At 54.0% G+C, this 16,362-nt stretch overlaps 6 protein-coding genes across 6 annotated transcripts; 5 read left to right on the top strand and 1 right to left on the bottom strand.

The window, feature by feature from the left end:
* Nucleotides 1-360: 360 nt before the first annotated feature.
* Nucleotides 361-2,709, top strand: CTAM01_05348 (vacuolar protein sorting-associated protein 1; the record flags this gene model as incomplete). Its single annotated transcript, XM_060521378.1, has 5 exons — nucleotides 361-416; nucleotides 488-622; nucleotides 704-2,346; nucleotides 2,400-2,484; nucleotides 2,541-2,709. The coding sequence occupies 5 exons, from the start codon at nucleotides 361-363 to the stop codon at nucleotides 2,707-2,709; spliced, it is 2,088 nt and encodes a 695-aa protein (XP_060384184.1).
* A 1,372-nt stretch (nucleotides 2,710-4,081) lies between these two features.
* Nucleotides 4,082-5,154, top strand: CTAM01_05347 (short-chain dehydrogenase; the record flags this gene model as incomplete). Its single annotated transcript, XM_060521377.1, has 2 exons — nucleotides 4,082-4,588; nucleotides 4,693-5,154. 2 exons carry the CDS (start codon nucleotides 4,082-4,084, stop codon nucleotides 5,152-5,154), a joined length of 969 nt encoding a protein of 322 aa, XP_060384183.1.
* A 957-nt stretch (nucleotides 5,155-6,111) lies between these two features.
* CTAM01_05346 (CoA-transferase family III) lies at nucleotides 6,112-7,317 on the top strand (the record flags this gene model as incomplete). Its single annotated transcript, XM_060521376.1, has 1 exon — nucleotides 6,112-7,317. One exon carries the CDS (start codon nucleotides 6,112-6,114, stop codon nucleotides 7,315-7,317), a length of 1,206 nt encoding a protein of 401 aa, XP_060384182.1.
* Nucleotides 7,318-8,940: 1,623 nt separating this feature from the next.
* On the bottom strand, nucleotides 8,941-9,445 carry CTAM01_05345 (uncharacterized protein; the record flags this gene model as incomplete). Its single annotated transcript, XM_060521375.1, has 2 exons — nucleotides 8,941-9,231; nucleotides 9,293-9,445. The coding sequence occupies 2 exons, from the start codon at nucleotides 9,443-9,445 to the stop codon at nucleotides 8,941-8,943; spliced, it is 444 nt and encodes a 147-aa protein (XP_060384181.1).
* A 652-nt stretch (nucleotides 9,446-10,097) lies between these two features.
* CTAM01_05344 (helicase associated domain-containing protein) lies at nucleotides 10,098-13,739 on the top strand (the record flags this gene model as incomplete). The annotated part of the gene is made up of 1 exon (XM_060521374.1): nucleotides 10,098-13,739. One exon carries the CDS (start codon nucleotides 10,098-10,100, stop codon nucleotides 13,737-13,739), a length of 3,642 nt encoding a protein of 1,213 aa, XP_060384180.1.
* A 996-nt stretch (nucleotides 13,740-14,735) lies between these two features.
* On the top strand, nucleotides 14,736-15,978 carry CTAM01_05343 (short chain dehydrogenase; the record flags this gene model as incomplete). Its single annotated transcript, XM_060521373.1, has 6 exons — nucleotides 14,736-14,871; nucleotides 14,994-15,227; nucleotides 15,298-15,516; nucleotides 15,585-15,643; nucleotides 15,691-15,740; nucleotides 15,804-15,978. 6 exons carry the CDS (start codon nucleotides 14,736-14,738, stop codon nucleotides 15,976-15,978), a joined length of 873 nt encoding a protein of 290 aa, XP_060384179.1.
* Nucleotides 15,979-16,362: the final 384 nt, after the last annotated feature.

Genomic DNA, 16,362 nt, shown 5'->3' with positions numbered 1-16,362 from the left:
GCTCTTGACATCTGTGATCTGGGCCCGGTGCTTGCGACGTCCGCCTCCCACCATCCCTCAACCAAAACACCTGCAAACTTGCAACTTGCACGATACCTCGCATCTTTGCTGATATACATACCCGTCGACGCCGACACAAAGGTGGTACAACGACTGCCCTCGACTTGTTCTGCGCTCCCGCCCTCTTCCTCACCTCCTTCTCGAACCCCAACCCCCCTTTCCGGGAGCTTCCACGTATTGCGATTCAGGAGCCATCTGCGACACTACTCTCGACAAAGAAGTCTGTCCTCGACTCGACCCTCTCCTCTGCCCAACACACGACCACCGCATCTCCCCAAAGTCCCACGCCGCATCGCAACAATGAGCGCGCCCCCCGCTTCCAGCCAAGGTGGTATCTCGGATCCCGCCTTGATCACGTACGTGACGCCCAGCAACACCTCTCGACCCCTCGATGCACTTTGGAAGCTAACTATGCGCTGCCCCTCAGCCTCGTGAACAAGCTTCAGGATGTCTTCACAACAGTTGGCGTCACCAACCCTATCGATCTCCCTCAAATCGTCGTCGTCGGTAGTCAGTCTAGCGGTAAGAGTTCCGTCTTGGAGAACATCGTAGGAAGAGACTTGTGAGTGTGACAACCACCACCCGGCCCCGCCATCACATGTCTTCCAGCCCTCGAGGCATCTAACAACTTTGATCCTTTCAGCTTGCCCCGAGGCTCTGGGATCTGCACCCGTCGACCCCTCGTCCTGCAACTCATCAACCGTCCCGCGACTTCACAGAATGGCGTCGAGGAGGTGGAAAACAGCACCGACAAGGCGGCCAACGCCGACGAATGGGGCGAATTCCTCCATATCCCTGGCCAAAAATTCTACGACTTCAACAAGATTCGCGATGAGATTAGCAGAGAAACGGAGGCCAAGGTCGGCCGCAACGCTGGCATTTCACCCGCTCCCATCAACTTGAGAGTTTACTCCCCGAACGTTCTTACCCTCACCCTGGTCGATTTGCCAGGTCTGACCAGAGTGCCAGTCGGAGACCAGCCCCGCGATATCGAGCGCCAGATCCGCGACATGATTCTCAAGTACATCTCCAAGTCCAACGCCATCATTCTCGCCGTCACAGCTGCCAATATCGATCTTGCCAATTCCGACGGTCTCAAGCTCGCCCGCGAGGTCGACCCTGAGGGCCAGCGAACGATTGGTGTTCTCACCAAGGTGGATCTTATGGACGAGGGCACTGATGTAGTTGATATTCTGGCTGGACGCATTATTCCTTTGCGGTTGGGATACGTCCCTGTGGTCAACCGTGGCCAGCGAGATATCGACAACAAGAAACCGATTATGGCAGCCCTGGAGAACGAGAAGAACTTCTTCGACAACCACAAGGCATACAGGAACAAGAGCTCTTACTGCGGAACTCCCTATCTGGCAAGGAAGCTCAACCTCATTCTGATGATGCACATCAAGCAGACCCTGCCCGACATCAAGGCTCGCATCTCGAGCTCACTGCAAAAGTACTCTGCCGAGCTGGACAGCTTGGGACCTAGCATGCTGGGCAACAGCGCAAACATTGTTCTCAACATCATCACCGAGTTCACAAATGAGTGGCGGACGGTCTTGGACGGCAACAACACAGAGCTTTCCAGCACGGAATTGTCGGGTGGTGCGAGAATCAGCTTCGTGTTCCACGAGCTATACTCCAACGGTGTCAAGGCTGTGGATCCCTTCGACGTGGTCAAGGATGTTGATATCCGTACGATCCTGTACAACTCGTCCGGTTCCTCTCCGGCTCTCTTCGTTGGCACTACTGCCTTCGAGTTGATTGTGAAGCAGCAAATCAAGCGTTTGGAAGACCCGAGTCTGAAGTGCGTGTCCCTCGTCTACGATGAGCTGGTGCGCATTCTGTCTCAGCTCCTGGGTAAGGCGCTGTACCGCAGGTATCCTTCCCTCAAGGAGAAGGTTCACACCGTGGTCATCAACTTCTTCAAGAAGGCCATGGAACCCACCAACAAGCTGGTCAAGGATCTCGTGGCTATGGAGGCATGCTACATCAATACTGGTCACCCTGACTTCTTGAACGGCCACAGGGCTATGGCTATGGTAAATGAGCGCTACAACCCTTCCAAGCCCGTCCAGGTTGACCCAAAGACCGGCAAGCCTCTCCCGGGAGGCACTCCCAGAGCGTCCAGCCCAGTTGTGCCTGAAGATGCCGCCAACGGAGGCTTCTTTGGCAGTTTCTTCGCCGCGAAGAACAAGAAGAAGGCTGCAGCCATGGAGGCTCCTCCGCCGACACTCAAGGCTTCCGGAACGCTGTCAGAGCGCGAGAACATTGAGGTGGAAGTCATCAGTATGTCTCCCTTGTTTCACTTGACTCGAAAAAACGCTAACCATGATGCACAGAGCTGCTCATCTCTTCCTACTACAGCATTGTGAGGCGGACCATGATCGACATGGTGCCCAAGGCCATCATGCTTACCCTTGTTCAGTGAGTACACACACCAAGTTTCGTCAGTGAGGTTTGGTCAGCTAACAGTAGGGCAGATTCACCAAGGACGAGATGCAGAAGGAGCTCTTGGAGAACATGTACCGCACCGATACTCTGGACGACCTGCTCAAGGAGAGCGACTTCACCATCCGCAGAAGAAAGGAGTGCCAGCAAATGGTGGAGTCCCTTGGCAAGGCCAGCGAGATTGTCAGCCAGGTCCAGTAAGAGACGCGAGACGACATACAAAGTGGCTTCTGAGAAGCACTCAAATTTTTGCCTGCTGAGATGCTGGCCGCCCCATGCTTCCGGGGGCACGAAAACTAGAAAGAGCGCGGCGTTCAGGCGGTGAAATCTTCCCAAAAATCGTCGGCGGAGACCCTGGAGGCGTGGGAGGCGGTAGACAATCGGACAGCAGCGGTTGCGGTGATAGTCCTTTAATGAGAGTGGCATATATTTGTTGCTTGTGATGATGACTGAATCAAGATGGCCAAAGAGGATATAGCAAGAGAGAGGCAGCAATGAAAGACCACGTTCCCAATTCGCTTTTCCTGTTCCTGTGCGACGCGCCTCACTTTCCAGTCGAGAGCCTCTCTGAATTGGCATGTGCTTGGTTTGCGACACTCTAGGGGGCGTTATCAATCATGCTCTACAGATCATCATTCAGACGATCTTTCGAGACGCACGTTCGTCCCTCTTACGTAGTAGGGATCCGGCTGGCCGGCCGTTGGCTCCGGATTCAAGACTACTCCAATTGACCAAGATCCGGTAGATCATGCAATCAAACTAAACCTTGACCTAGATTAGGATCTCCTGGCGTTATTCCGTTTGGCGTATGGAAGGAAAGCTGGCGTGGGGCGGATATAGGTATAAAAGTAACGTTCATACTTCCGGATGCCAGCCACTATGGCATAAGAGATGAGCAGATTGGGTGCAGAGGAGAGGTACGGATACGTCTTGGAGACACGCATGCACACGGGTATTCGCCCGGATTCCGTACTCGCTACTTATCGTGTCAACGAACATCTCTTTTTGGCTTTTTCACCTCATGTTACGTCGCGCTAGTGCGCAGGTTAGTGTTCCACGTCGGTCAATGCTTGCTCGCTGAGCTTGGTGAAACATTTCCCGGGTAGCGGGAAGCATCAGGGTAGCTTCCGTGCTCTGTCTCTCTCTCACTCACTCTCCGTCTCGAGGTTCCCTCCCCTTCCCCGCAGCATTGAATGGGAAAGCTTGAGCTCTGGGAGAGAGTGGTCTAGACAAGGTCTAGACGGATAGGTCGGGAGAGGGGAAGGGGAAAGGTAGGCCGTAAAGGTAGGTATCTAAGAGAGAGAGAGAGGGGGGGGGGGGGGGAGATGGTATTGATAAACTCACCGTGCCCTCCCTTACCTCCCTTTCTTTGTTCATTCTCTGCGTGCATTGCTCCATATTCAACTGCAAACTACCGACTTACCAGAACGTCATTAACCGAAAGACGCGGACATCAAGTGCTGTAAGAAATTCAGCTACAGAGCTTCTTCGAAGAAATAGGCTTAGTATCCAGGGCTCCAAAACTTTGAAGTGAGGAACGAACCAGCAGAAGAAGAAGAAGAAAGCCGCCAAGATGATGGCAGTAGACTTCCTCCGCTCTCAATTCAAAAAGCTCCCCTACCCATCCGACGACTGCGCCGGCCGCACCATCATCGTCACGGGCTCCAACGTCGGCCTGGGTCTCGAAGCGGCGCGGCACTTTGTGCGGCTCAACGCCGCCAAGGTGATCCTCGCCGTGCGCAGCACCGACAAAGGCGAGGCGGCCAAGACGGACATTGAGCTGACGACGGGCCGGCGCGGCGTCGTCGAGGTGTGGCCGCTGGACCAGGCGTCGTTTGAGAGCGTCAAGGAGTTTGCGGCGCGCGCGGACAAGCTGCCGAGGCTGGACTTTGCGGTGCTGAACGCGAGCATCGCGACGGGCAAGAGGGTCGACGCCGAGGGGTGGGAGAGCACGATTACGGTGAACGTGCTGAGCACGTTTTTGTTGGGGTTGAAGTTGTTGCCGGTGCTTAGGAGGACGGGCAAGACGCATAATGTTACGCCCAAGATTGTGATTGTCGCTTCGGATGCGAGTCAAATGGTGAGTTTTTGTTGTGCTTTTCCCCCCTTATGTCTACCTCATACTGCGCGTGGTAGTATCATGGGAGAGTTTTCATCTACTTACACGCAATTCGTGCCCCGCAGGCCAAGTTCCACGAACGCAACGAGGAAGACATTTACAAGGCCCTCAACACCAACAAGAGCCTGACGGACCGGTACAACACGTCGAAGCTGATGCAGGTGATACTGGCGCGGCAGATGGCCATCGCGGCGGACGCGTCTGGCAAGGGGCGGGTGCAGGTGACGACGCTGAACCCGGGCCTCTGCGCGACGGCGCTGTTCCGCAACATCCCCTTCCCGCTGACAATCGTCGTCAAGGTCGGGCTGAAGCTGCTGGCGCGGTCGGCCGAGGTCGGGTCGCGGTGCCTGACGGCGAGCGCGTTCGCGGGCGAGGAGGCCCACGGGCGGTACATGAGCGACTGCGTCGTCGTGCGGTTCCCGAAGGTCATGCAGGGCGAGGAGGGGGAGCAGATGCAGGGGCGGGTGTGGGAGGAGACTGTGGAGCTGCTGAATGGAGTTGATCCCGGCGTTTCGATGAATCTTTGAGTGCGCTTTTTGGAGCTTGGGCTGAATGGTATTGTGTGCGATGGTTCTGTTCATGAACAATAATTTGCAAGATACCTTTTTGGGGAGAATATGTCATGTTGATTGCTGTCTGGGCAGTGTTAGGAATTGCTCTCCTTTCTCACGCGAGTGTACTGCTACTGATCTGAAGCATGAACATCTAAAATATATCTACAATCTTGGACGATAGGCATATCTAGGTATCAAGGGGGAAATATTCTTACAATGCCAAATCATCTATTCTTTCCGATAGTTGTTATGTCTATTACCTTATGTACAGAAGTATACCTTACCTAGACACTAGAGTATAGGTACGCAGGGGCTGCATGAATTGTATCACATATCACCACTTAAGAAGGAATAAACTTCAATAAGGGCTGCTCTTGTGGATATGCACTTGGAGTGCTTGGCACTCTCAAAAGTGATAAAAGTACGGAATACTTAAGGGCCAACGAAATCTCGTCCCATCCCATCGGCCCTGTGTTGAAGTCCATTTCAAGCAACCACCTCACATCATCTTCAGGAACCCCACACCGAGTACATCATGCGCCGGCAATAAGGTGCTCACCGACCCCACAGTAGCTCCCGTCCCGTCCCCCCGCGATTCGGTGCCAGTGCTAGGAGTTGCTTGTTTTCAGCAACTCCGACCACCCGCCCAGAGGCGGACACTGCCTCGGCTTCTTGGGAGCTTCCCCAACTCTAAGTTTACCGGTCTCATGTCTCGGTCACAACTCACAACCGGGACTTCTTTATTTCACAATTCTGCAACAATTTCATCTACATGTATCCGTAAAGATTTCTTACAGTACTACAAACAAGTACCAAGTCACTTAGAACCAAGTACATAAAGACCTTGTCATTATCTCAAGTCTTCTTTTATTTATCCTCATCTTACACTCAACCATCTTCACCATCGTCTAAGTGAATTACCTAGCAACCATGGTCGGCCCTCCGCCCCTAAAAGGCATCAAGGTCCTCGAATTCGCCGGCCTCGCACCGGGTCCCTTTGCAGGCATGCTCCTCTCCGACGCAGGCGCTTCCGTCCTCCGCGTCGACCGTGCCATCGAGGGAAGCCGCACGCCCCTGCCGACGGAAGACATGCTAGCCCGCCACAAGGCCTCCGTCGCCGTGGACTTGAAATCGCCCGCCGGCCTCGCTCTCGTCAAACGTCTGGCCGAAAAGGCCGACGTGCTCATCGACCCCTTCCGCCCGGGCGTGCTAGAGAAGCTGGGGCTGGGGCCCGAGGTCCTGGAAAAGGCAAACAGGGGCTTGATTTACGGCCGCATGACGGGGTTCCGAAGGGACGGGCGGTATAAAGACATGGCGGGGCACGATATCAATTACCTCGCTGTGTCCGGGGCGCTGAGCATGCTCGGCCGGGACGGGGAGAAGCCGCACCCGCCGTGGAACATTTTGGCCGACTTCGCAGGCGGCGGGGCGACGCTGTTCCAGGGGATTCTGATGGCGCTGCTGGCACGGGAGAGGAACGGTGGGAAGGGCCAGGTCGTGGAGGCCAACATGGTGGATGGGTCGGCGTACTTGGCCACGTTCCCGCGGTTCGCGCTCAAGAACCCGCTCGGGGACAACGGGCGCGGGAGGAACATGCTCGACGGCGGATGTCCGTACTACGACACGTACGAGACAAAGGACGGCAAGTACTTTGCGGTCGGGGCGCTGGAGCCGCAGTTCTTTGCGGCGTTTATCAAGGGGCTCGGGTTGGCGGGGCAGGGGTGGGAGGAGGAGAGGTTCGATCGGGCGAGGTGGGGGGAGCTGCGGGAGTTGTTCACCAAGATCTTTAAGAGCCGGACGAGAGGGGAGTGGGAGAAGGTGTTTGACGGGACGGATGCGTGTTGTACGCCCGTGTTGGAGTATCACGAGCTCGAGACGGAGCCGGCGAGGGAAGGTGACCAAAGGCCGGCGGTGACGTTGGTAGAGACGCCGTGTTTGGCTGTGGCGGCCGGCGAGGATAAGGATCCGAGACGGGGGCAGGGGCCTGGTGTTGAGGGGGAAGGGTATGTCGGCGTTCCGCTTACGCCTGGTGATGGTGGTGAGAAGGCGCTCGAGGAGTGGCTTGGATGGAAGAAGGGGAGAGAGTTTGAGATTAGGGAGGGGACATGGGTGCTTAAAGAGAAGTCTAGGCTATGAAAGACTGCCCGGTGTTGAAGATTGATATTGTGAGAGTATGCCTATAACTGTTGGAGTATTCGGTATCTCAGCACGTCTCCATCATATATAAGTTTTCTGGTGTTGTTCAACGTGAACAAGTTGCTACCCAAGACCTTGTTCTTTCCATGTATATTTTAGTCACTACGTAACCTTATGTTAGCTTTTTTGTCATGTCGATAGCATGTAATCATGTGCTAACTTTCGCCAAGCATGAACCGAGATACGAAGACAGGGTGTCTCAACTCGGACTTGGTGGTGGGTTCGGCGGTGGTCGAGGCGAGGGGGGATCTTTCCTCGACATGTCCGTGGTTGTGACCGAGGCAGCTGCTTTATGTATCACGTAGATACAAAGACTCAAACGTTGCTTTGTCCAGAGACTTGATCGATATTTTCGAGGTATGGTAAGGTCTTGAGCATACCAACGCTCTCTTGAATGGCAATACTTGTCTTCAGTGACTTCTAATGAACATGAACACTCTAGTTTCTTAAAAGAAAGTCAAGCATGAAATACTTCTTAGCCTGCTTCATCAGAGGAAAAGCTTTGCCAGGGAACCATCGTTTGAGCAACGTCGGCCTCTCTTCGTACACACTCAGCCGCCAACAACTGCGTGCTCCCGTTCCATTCCCTGACCGCCACTACTGCCTCTTTATTGCTTCTTGTCGGTGATGAGAACGTAGTAGTCTGAGGTGTTTTTTCCCTTGGCCGCCAGCACCTGTCTATATGCCGGAAGCCGTTCCCGCCTGTGCCGGCCCGGAGAATGTCAAAGGTGGTTGTCATTTTGTCTGGTCTGCATATCCAGCCCGTCGGAACCCGACGGCTCGCGCTCCCCGGCATGACTGAGGACCTCTCTGGACTCGCCTATCAGATGCGAGGCTTACTTGAACGTGGGGGAAAGGTGTGGTGGCCCAACTTTGTAGGCGTGTTGTAGCACTGCATTGTCTCTTGTTGTGCCGACTGTCTCCCCCGGCTCACCGCCACGAGTATGGCTGTCATTGTGGATGCGGAAAAAGCAAGTTGACCCTGACACTGTACGTACCGTCACAGAGGGCGGAGGTGTTCGGTTCATAGCAGGTTCTATTTCTGTAGTTTGAATACCTCCTACTTTTCATAGATAAGCTGTTGACCCGTGTGCCAGTCTTTACCAGATGAAAGCACACAAAACGTCTATCACGACTACCGCAGTCAACAAGGTTTTGAAGCGTCCTGCACTATGGAATAGTTTGGCCTTCAGGAATGAAACATACTATCCGTACCAAGCCGGTGATGCCTTTGAGTTTTTAGGCGCCACTACGGCTTTCAGACTTGAACCACGCCCATGTTGCTGGCAATACTGTACGGGCTGTAAACTTTTGAAGTTTATATCAATCATACCAGCCACTCATAAACCCAGCCTTCGTTTCGAGGTCTATTTATTACTCGTGCGATACCTTCATGGCATACTAACACTGATATTAAGGCTTGGTTCCCACCAAAGGGCATTCGACTTCCATCAGCGAGATGCTTCTCAGCCAGCGTATGCTCTGTTCAGAGACTAGTTGCAGAAGCGGCTTCATCATCGCAGCTTTCCAATTCGAGATTTACCACGTTATCTGGCAGGTACCTCACAGAACCTTCTGAACCAACTCGACTGTATCGAAAAAAGCTTCCCGCTCAGTGTCGACCTTAGTGAGCCCCAGTCCCACCACGAGCGTCCTGCGATCCTCTGGGTCTCTCGTGGACATGAGACTGGCAATCTGTGCTGCGTAGAGCTGCCCCAAAGTTTCTCTCTCATCACCTCCACCTCCGAGAAGAGTCTTGGGCGTCAGGTGGACCGACGGAAGAAGGCCCCGGCTGGTTGAAGGCAGGCTCAGGTCAACCATGCCGCCTGTGGAAGCTTGCAAAGGTACTTGGATCTTTGAGAATGGTCAGTAAAATCAATTTTGGATAAAGCCCAGGGAAACTTCGAGGACGCACCCATTGTGAGAGCTTGCCGTCTTGTGAGATTGTCAATACGAACTTGTCGGAAAAGGAGACTGAAGTGACTTCTGTTGGGACGCCGTTTACTGTTCCCGTTTCCTGCCTGCTTCGTGCGGGGAAGGCTTCTTCTCTGATTCCCTGAGGTTCCATCGTGTTGGGTGTTCCGAGATAGTATCTTTGGGGGGGAGGGTAGAATGATTTTATGTTGAGTCTTCTCGATTTTTGGAATTGACTTTACTATTTGATCGTGTAGGCGTATGATGTAGATCGTTTATTAAAGTCTCAAGTTGGACTTGTAGGTCAACTCGGACTGCAGCCAGTGAGGGACTCGTCGAACCCACAGCAGCGGGTGACAGGGGTGTGGATCGCCCCGCACTAGGCCCAAAATAGCTGGAGACCCGGCGGTCAACCCGGCAGAACCTTTTCCATCCAAAAATTTCCAGAATTTGGCGGCGCATCTTAGCGACCCTCAGCGTTGAGTGAGAGAAACATGAGGTTTTACTTCACGTGCATCTCCTAATCTTGATACCCTTGTTAAAATGCCAATTTCCTGGTGGTATTGACAATTGTTTTGCAACGCATTTTTCCAAAATTCGATCGCTTTTCTAGGCTTCCACGGCTTGATCTAATTTCACCTAGATCAGCAACGAATCTCAGTCTCATCCACCTAAACTTTTCCCAGTGAGGTGAGAGGCCGCATAAGAAACAGCGACTTTTGCTTCGGTTCAAAGCAGCACCACTTACGCCACGAAGGATCTGCATTGAAGACAGATTCGAACTTGTCATTGTCACACAAATCAAAATGGGAAAATTCGTCCCAAGGCAACGAAAGCACAAGGTGCTCGCCCGCGAGAGGGCCAAGGAGAACGGCATCATCCCCCAGGACTCGAATGCGGATGAGATTCTCCCCGAAGACCAGAAGCGTCTCCAGGAAAAGAGAGCGCAGCTCAAGGCCGAATTGCAAGGAGACGGTGCCAAGGCCAGCGGCAAGAAGGCGAAGCGGTTGGAAAAGTACATCACCAATAAGCTTCGCAAAGATGAGAATCGCGAAATCCTCGCCAAGCTCGCGCAGCAAAAGGTCGACACGAGCTTGTTCACGAGCACCAAGACTCTCGGCCAGGGCAAGGAGTCCAAACGCCAGGCTTTGACGAGGGCGTTGCGGGAGAAGAACGCCGGGTTGGCAGTCGACGCGGATGCCGAGGAGCTGCTTTATGAGGAGAGAGAGGAGGCCCCCGAGGTGGATTCTGACGACAGCGTAGATGACACTTCAAAGGCACCCAAGCCGAAAGCTTCTAAGGCTGTAGTCAAGGCACCTGTGCCGGTATCAGCAGCGAAAGCGAAATCAACACCAGTACCGCCTCCACAAGTACCAGCACCTGAACCGACAACTACACCCGCACCTGCATTAAAGCCGGAACCGCAACTCGCCGCATCTGTAGGCTCTGGTCTGAAGCGTCCATTAGATGTCGATGATTCAGGACGACCAGTGCTTCAGAAGCGTCAAAAGAGAGGCGGCGTGACCTCCAAATTCTCCATCGCTGAACCGGAGAAAGCGAAGGATGCAGAGGACGAATGGAATGGTTTGAGCGATGACGCAGAGAACAATTCAAGCGATGAGGATGACGATTCAGCCGAGGAGTCTGAAGAATCAAGCGAAGGATCCGAAGAGTCTGAGGAAGACGACGAAGATGAAGACGAAAGCGAGGACGATGAAGAAGAGTCTACCAGCACAAGGCAGTCTGCCTTCAAGGCTTGGGCTCTTGCGCAAAGAAACGAAGCCCTTGGTTTTGAAGGAACAACAGAGGCCTCCACAGCACTGGAAATTCCTAGGCCAGAGAATTTTGAGCCACGCCCGCTTGAGCAGGAACCACTACCTCAGGAACTACAGCCGACAACAAACCTTGCACGCAAGGCATACGCCGTTGCTGTGACGAGAACGCCAGATATCCAGGAAGTCCGCATGAAACTTCCGGTGGTCGCTGAGGAACAGAAGATTATGGAGATGATTCACAATAACGACATTGTCGTCGTATGCGGTTCTACAGGTTCCGGTAAGACAACTCAGGTGCCGCAATTCTTGTACGAGGCTGGGTACGGTTCTCCTGGCTCTGCTACTCCGGGCATGATTGGCGTCACGCAACCCCGACGAGTTGCTGCCGTGAGCATGTCAAAACGTGTTGCGCAAGAACTAGGCGACCACTCGGACAGAGTGGGATACCAGATCCGATTCGAGGGTACAGCTTCGGCCAAGACGGCCATCAAGTTTATGACGGATGGTGTGTTGCTGCGAGAGATGGGGCAAGACTTCTCTCTGAAGAAATACTCGGCAATCATTATCGACGAAGCCCACGAAAGAAGTGTCAACACAGATATCCTCATTGGAATGCTGAGTCGTATCAATAATATTCGCAAGGGCGACGACAAGGCCGATCCTTCGATTAAGCCACTCAAGATCATCATCATGTCCGCGACGCTAAGAGTCGAAGACATGACTAACAATACCACACTATTCCCCACCCCGCCTCCTGTGGTTGAAGTCGAAGGACGGCAGCATCCCGTCACGATTCACTTTGCAAGGCGGACACAGTCCGACTTCGTCGAGGAGGCCTTTAACAAGATTATGCGTGGTCACCGGAAGCTACCGCCAGGAGGCTTTTTGGTGTTCCTTACCGGCCAAAACGAGATTAGGTATCTGAGCAAGCGCCTGAGGGAAGCATTTGGTGGCTTCACAGAAGCCAGCGCACCCAAGGTCCAGATCTCAGCCACCGATGCGCCTATGGAAGTCGAAGATATCGACTTTGGCGAGGTTGACGATGCCATCGGTGCCGACATCGATGACGGCCTCGATGAGGATGAGGACATGGAGCACGAGGACGACAAGGAGTTCGAAATTGAAGGAGAGGAGGGAGAAACGGGGCCCATGAAGATGCAAGTCTTACCCCTTTACTCTCTCCTGCCAACTAAGGAGCAGATGAGGGTATTTGAGGATCCTCCCGAAAACCACCGTCAGGTCATCCTGGCAACCAACGTTGCGGAAACCAGTTTGACGATTCCGGGCATCCGTTACGTCTTTGACTGTGGCCGGTCCAAAGAACGCCAATACGATCGCTTCAGCGGAGTGCAAACCTACGAAATCGGTTGGATCAGCAAGGCCAGTGCCAGTCAGCGCGCTGGTCGTGCCGGTCGTACGGGGCCCGGTCACTGCTACAGACTCTACTCCTCGGCCGTCTACGAGAGAGACCTGCCCGAGTTCACGGACCCCGAGATCCTGCGGATGCCCGTCGACGGCGTCGTGCTCCAGCTCAAGGCGATGAACCTCTCCAACGTCGTCAACTTCCCCTTCCCGACGCCGCCGAACCGTATGGGTCTCCGCCAGGCCGAGAAGCTGCTCACCTACCTCTCGGCCATCGCGCCGGAAGGCCAAATCACAAAAATCGGATCGACAATGTCCATCTTCCCGCTCTCGCCCCGCTTCGCCCGCATCCTCCTTGTCGGCCACCAGCACGACTGCCTGCCGTATACCATCATGATGGTGGCGGCGCTCTCGGCCGCTGAGGTCTTTGTCCCGGAACACCAGGCAATACCCTCTCTTGAGGCGCGTGACGAGTCTGAGTTCCGCCGCACCGCCGACATCATCGCCGAGGATCGCCAGGCCAACATCAGGCGCCTCTTCAACGCCGCGCACAAGAACTTCTGCTACCTGGACGACAGGTCCGACGCCATCAAGCTCCTCCAGGTCGTCGGCGAGTACGCCCATGACCCGACGGAGAAGTGGTGCGAGGATCACTTCGTCCGGTACAAGGTCATGAAGGAGGTGACGCAGCTGCGCCAGCAAATCACCGAGCTCCTCCGCGCCAACATCCCCGCCTTCAAGAACCTCAAATACCAGGACCGGCTCGACGCTCCCTCGGACAAGCAGGTTGCCTACCTCAAGCAGATGGTGGCCGCCGGCTTCATCGACCACGTCGCCCTCCGCGCCGACAAGGCCCCCGTGCCGCCCGAGGTGACGCGCAAGCCCGGCCGCGCCATCGACGTGCCCTACATCCCGCTCTCACCGCTCGGCGTCGGCCACGGCGCGGAGAAGTACATCTACATCCACCCGACGTCGCCGCTCGCCCACCTCAGCCCGGCTGAGTGCCCCGAGTTCGTCGTGTACTCGCAGCTTCAGCGCGCGACGCAGGGCGCAGACGTGAACAAGACGCCCAAGACCAGGATGCTCGCGCTTACGGACGTCACGGGCGGGCAGCTCGCGAGCTTGGCCAAGGGCACGCCGCTCGTGAGCTACGGGAAGCCGGTCAAGGAGATTTCGTCGACGGCGAATACGCGCGAGGTGTGGGTTGTGCCGTACCTCAGGGCCGAAGGGGTCGGTGGTCAGGGGTGGCCGTTGCCGATGAAGAAGGTCCTGCAGCGCAGGGTTGCTGGTAAGGGATGGGTTGTTGAATGAAACGCGGGGGAATCAAAATTTGGTATAAGCATATTTTCAAAAGAATAGAATGTGTCACAAGACATTCACTGTTACTCTGTCATCTCCACCTTGGCGTCGATAATGAATCGTTGATTTACGGTGTTAAAAATTCGGTTTCTCTCAATGAGTCGAAACTACAATACGGGGCCGACTAGAGTCAGTTCTTCCCCCTCTGATTCAGTCCTTCGCCAGTCGTACCGGCAGAGCCGCTTCTACATAAGCGAATCGGGTGAGACGGTACCTTTGGATGGAAACTCCTCCTCGCCCAAATGCCAAACCTCCCAAAACAAGAGTCAAAACCGGCCGGTGATCCAAACAGGTGGCGAGCTGGGCCGGTTGAATCGGTTCATAAACCTGAACCTTCTTTTTCCGACACAGGGGTTCTCTTCGCACTCAGTATGGACCATGCGTTCTCCTCCCTCCTTCTCCGTCTTTCTGTCTTCATCGGCGCGTTCGCGGATGAAAGGGGAAGGGGGGGAAGACAAGTCTGAGATTCAGGCCTCGAGTAATACACGGCACACGCACTCGGACACGGGTGGCCCTAAGGGAACTTCGGACGAAGGAAATTGTGAAGCGGGTAAAGCTGCAGATGCACGCCCGTGGCCGGGCCCGAGCGAGACTTGACTTGTACTGTCGTTTTCCTTCGAGAAGGACGTTTTCCGTTTGTTCTAGTGTCATTTGTCGTCGATTCTATTCGTTCATCGAAGGAATACCAAATTTATAATCTTTCTGAACGAAGCCGAAGTGAAGCCCAAGATAGCAGATTAGGTATAGCCGACTATCGTGACGACGACCAACAAGCTTTACCTGTTGCTGATTCATACGCCAAACTTATTTTTTGTTTACATAGCCGTTTCAATTCGGAATTCACTCTGCTCGAGTGTGGATTAGAGAGCTCTTACGCAATCCCGTACCCGTCACAGGACCGTCGTTACTTACAGAGAGTCCCCCTTCCCTCTTGCGGACCTGGCTCCGATGATATTGCAACAGCAAAGGTCGATCTGGAAGGAAAACGAAGCCCTCATTGACGAATGCATGAGCGCCCTCCGCGAGATTGAGATGAAAATGACACTCTTCTCAGGCGTCGCCGTGGTCACAGGCGCTGCTTCAGGTAAGGTCACACGTCAAAATCTCTGGCTCTTGAACGCCATAACATCCAATTATGAAATCAAGAAATGGATAAGAGGGAGGATGAGATGGAATGTAAGCCTGGGACTGACAGAGTGATCTCAGGCATCGGCCGCCAGGTGGCAATCTCATTCGCCCGTGAGGGCTGCAAGCGCATCGCTCTGCTCGACAGAGATGAGGACGGCGCGCTGGAGACGGCTCGCATGTGCCGGGAGGCCAACGGGGAGACGCGCACTTTTGTCATGGAGATTGACAACCGCAACGACGAGGACATTGCATCGTGCATGGAGAATGTTGTAGAGGAATGGGGCCGGATCGATTATGCAGTTAACTGCGCTGGTGAGTCTATTCAAGATTGTTTTGCGACATCCCTAAGCATATCGGGAAGATTATTGACGGTAACTTGAAGGCATGTTTGGACCAAAGGCACCGTCGCACCTCCTGACGCCCGCCGAGTTTGACGAGATCACCAACATCAACTACCGCGGCACATGGCTATGCTCGCGGGCGGAGCTCACGCATATGATTAAGCAGGAATCCATGAAGACGCACGACGGCAGACCAGGGAACCGGGGGGTCATTGTCAATGTTGCGAGCAATCTCAGCCTGGTTAGCCGGCCAGAGACACGTGAGTCCAAGCCGAGAATGCCTCTTTCTTTTCCATGTGTGAAGGACCACAGCTAACAACAATGATAGCAGCCTACAACGCATCCAAGGCGGCTATCTTAAGTATGACGAGAAGCGATGCCATCGATGTGGGTTTCCTTCTACGACGAGAGACTCCAAGTCTGACAGCTAGTAGTATGCAAAGTATAATATCCGCGTCAACTGCGTGTGTCCAGGGATCATTGAGTAAGTTCTGGGAGAAAACCGGATGAAGGGTGTTGATCATGAGAACTGACCGAGACAATCCAGCACGCCCATGACAAGTGAAGTCTCATCAGATGATCCCATGATCGCAGTAGCGCCAATGAAGCGGAAAGGAACGCCGCAAGAAGTCGCCGATGCCGTCTTATTCCTCTGCAGTTCTAAGGCGTCTTTTATCCACGGCGCCTCGTTGTCCGTCGACGGCGGCTACGTTATCAACTAAGGCCGAGCCTCATTGACTCCCTTGGTGTAGCCTGTTGAATAGTAAGAATGAGGATGAACGAGAGAAATAGATAGATGGGAACAGGAAAATTGCCTATAGAGAAGATTGGCCATGAAGAAGCCAGTTGAAGAGAAGCCTGGCGAACAGATTGAATTCGGAAAATAGACCTCACTATTTCGAGCCCGTCGACAGAAAGTCGCAATGGCAATTTATAAATACAGTCACTTGTGTCGATCAAGAGCGAACTCATGGCGCTCATCTTGCCATTGCTCGGGACTGTGTTGTCTAAGTCCTGGGAGTATCAAAGTCGAAGTAAGGGCAAAATGTAGTGCGCGTAATGTTGCAGTCTTGGCAGAAAATCACTAAAGTCAAAATAACAAAGTC

This window comes from Colletotrichum tamarilloi (genome assembly GCF_030869305.1).
Source record: "Colletotrichum tamarilloi strain Tom-12 chromosome Unknown Scaffold_13.1, whole genome shotgun sequence".
NCBI lineage: Eukaryota > Fungi > Ascomycota > Sordariomycetes > Glomerellales > Glomerellaceae > Colletotrichum > Colletotrichum tamarilloi.
This window is presented reverse-complemented; position numbering and strand designations above follow the sequence as displayed.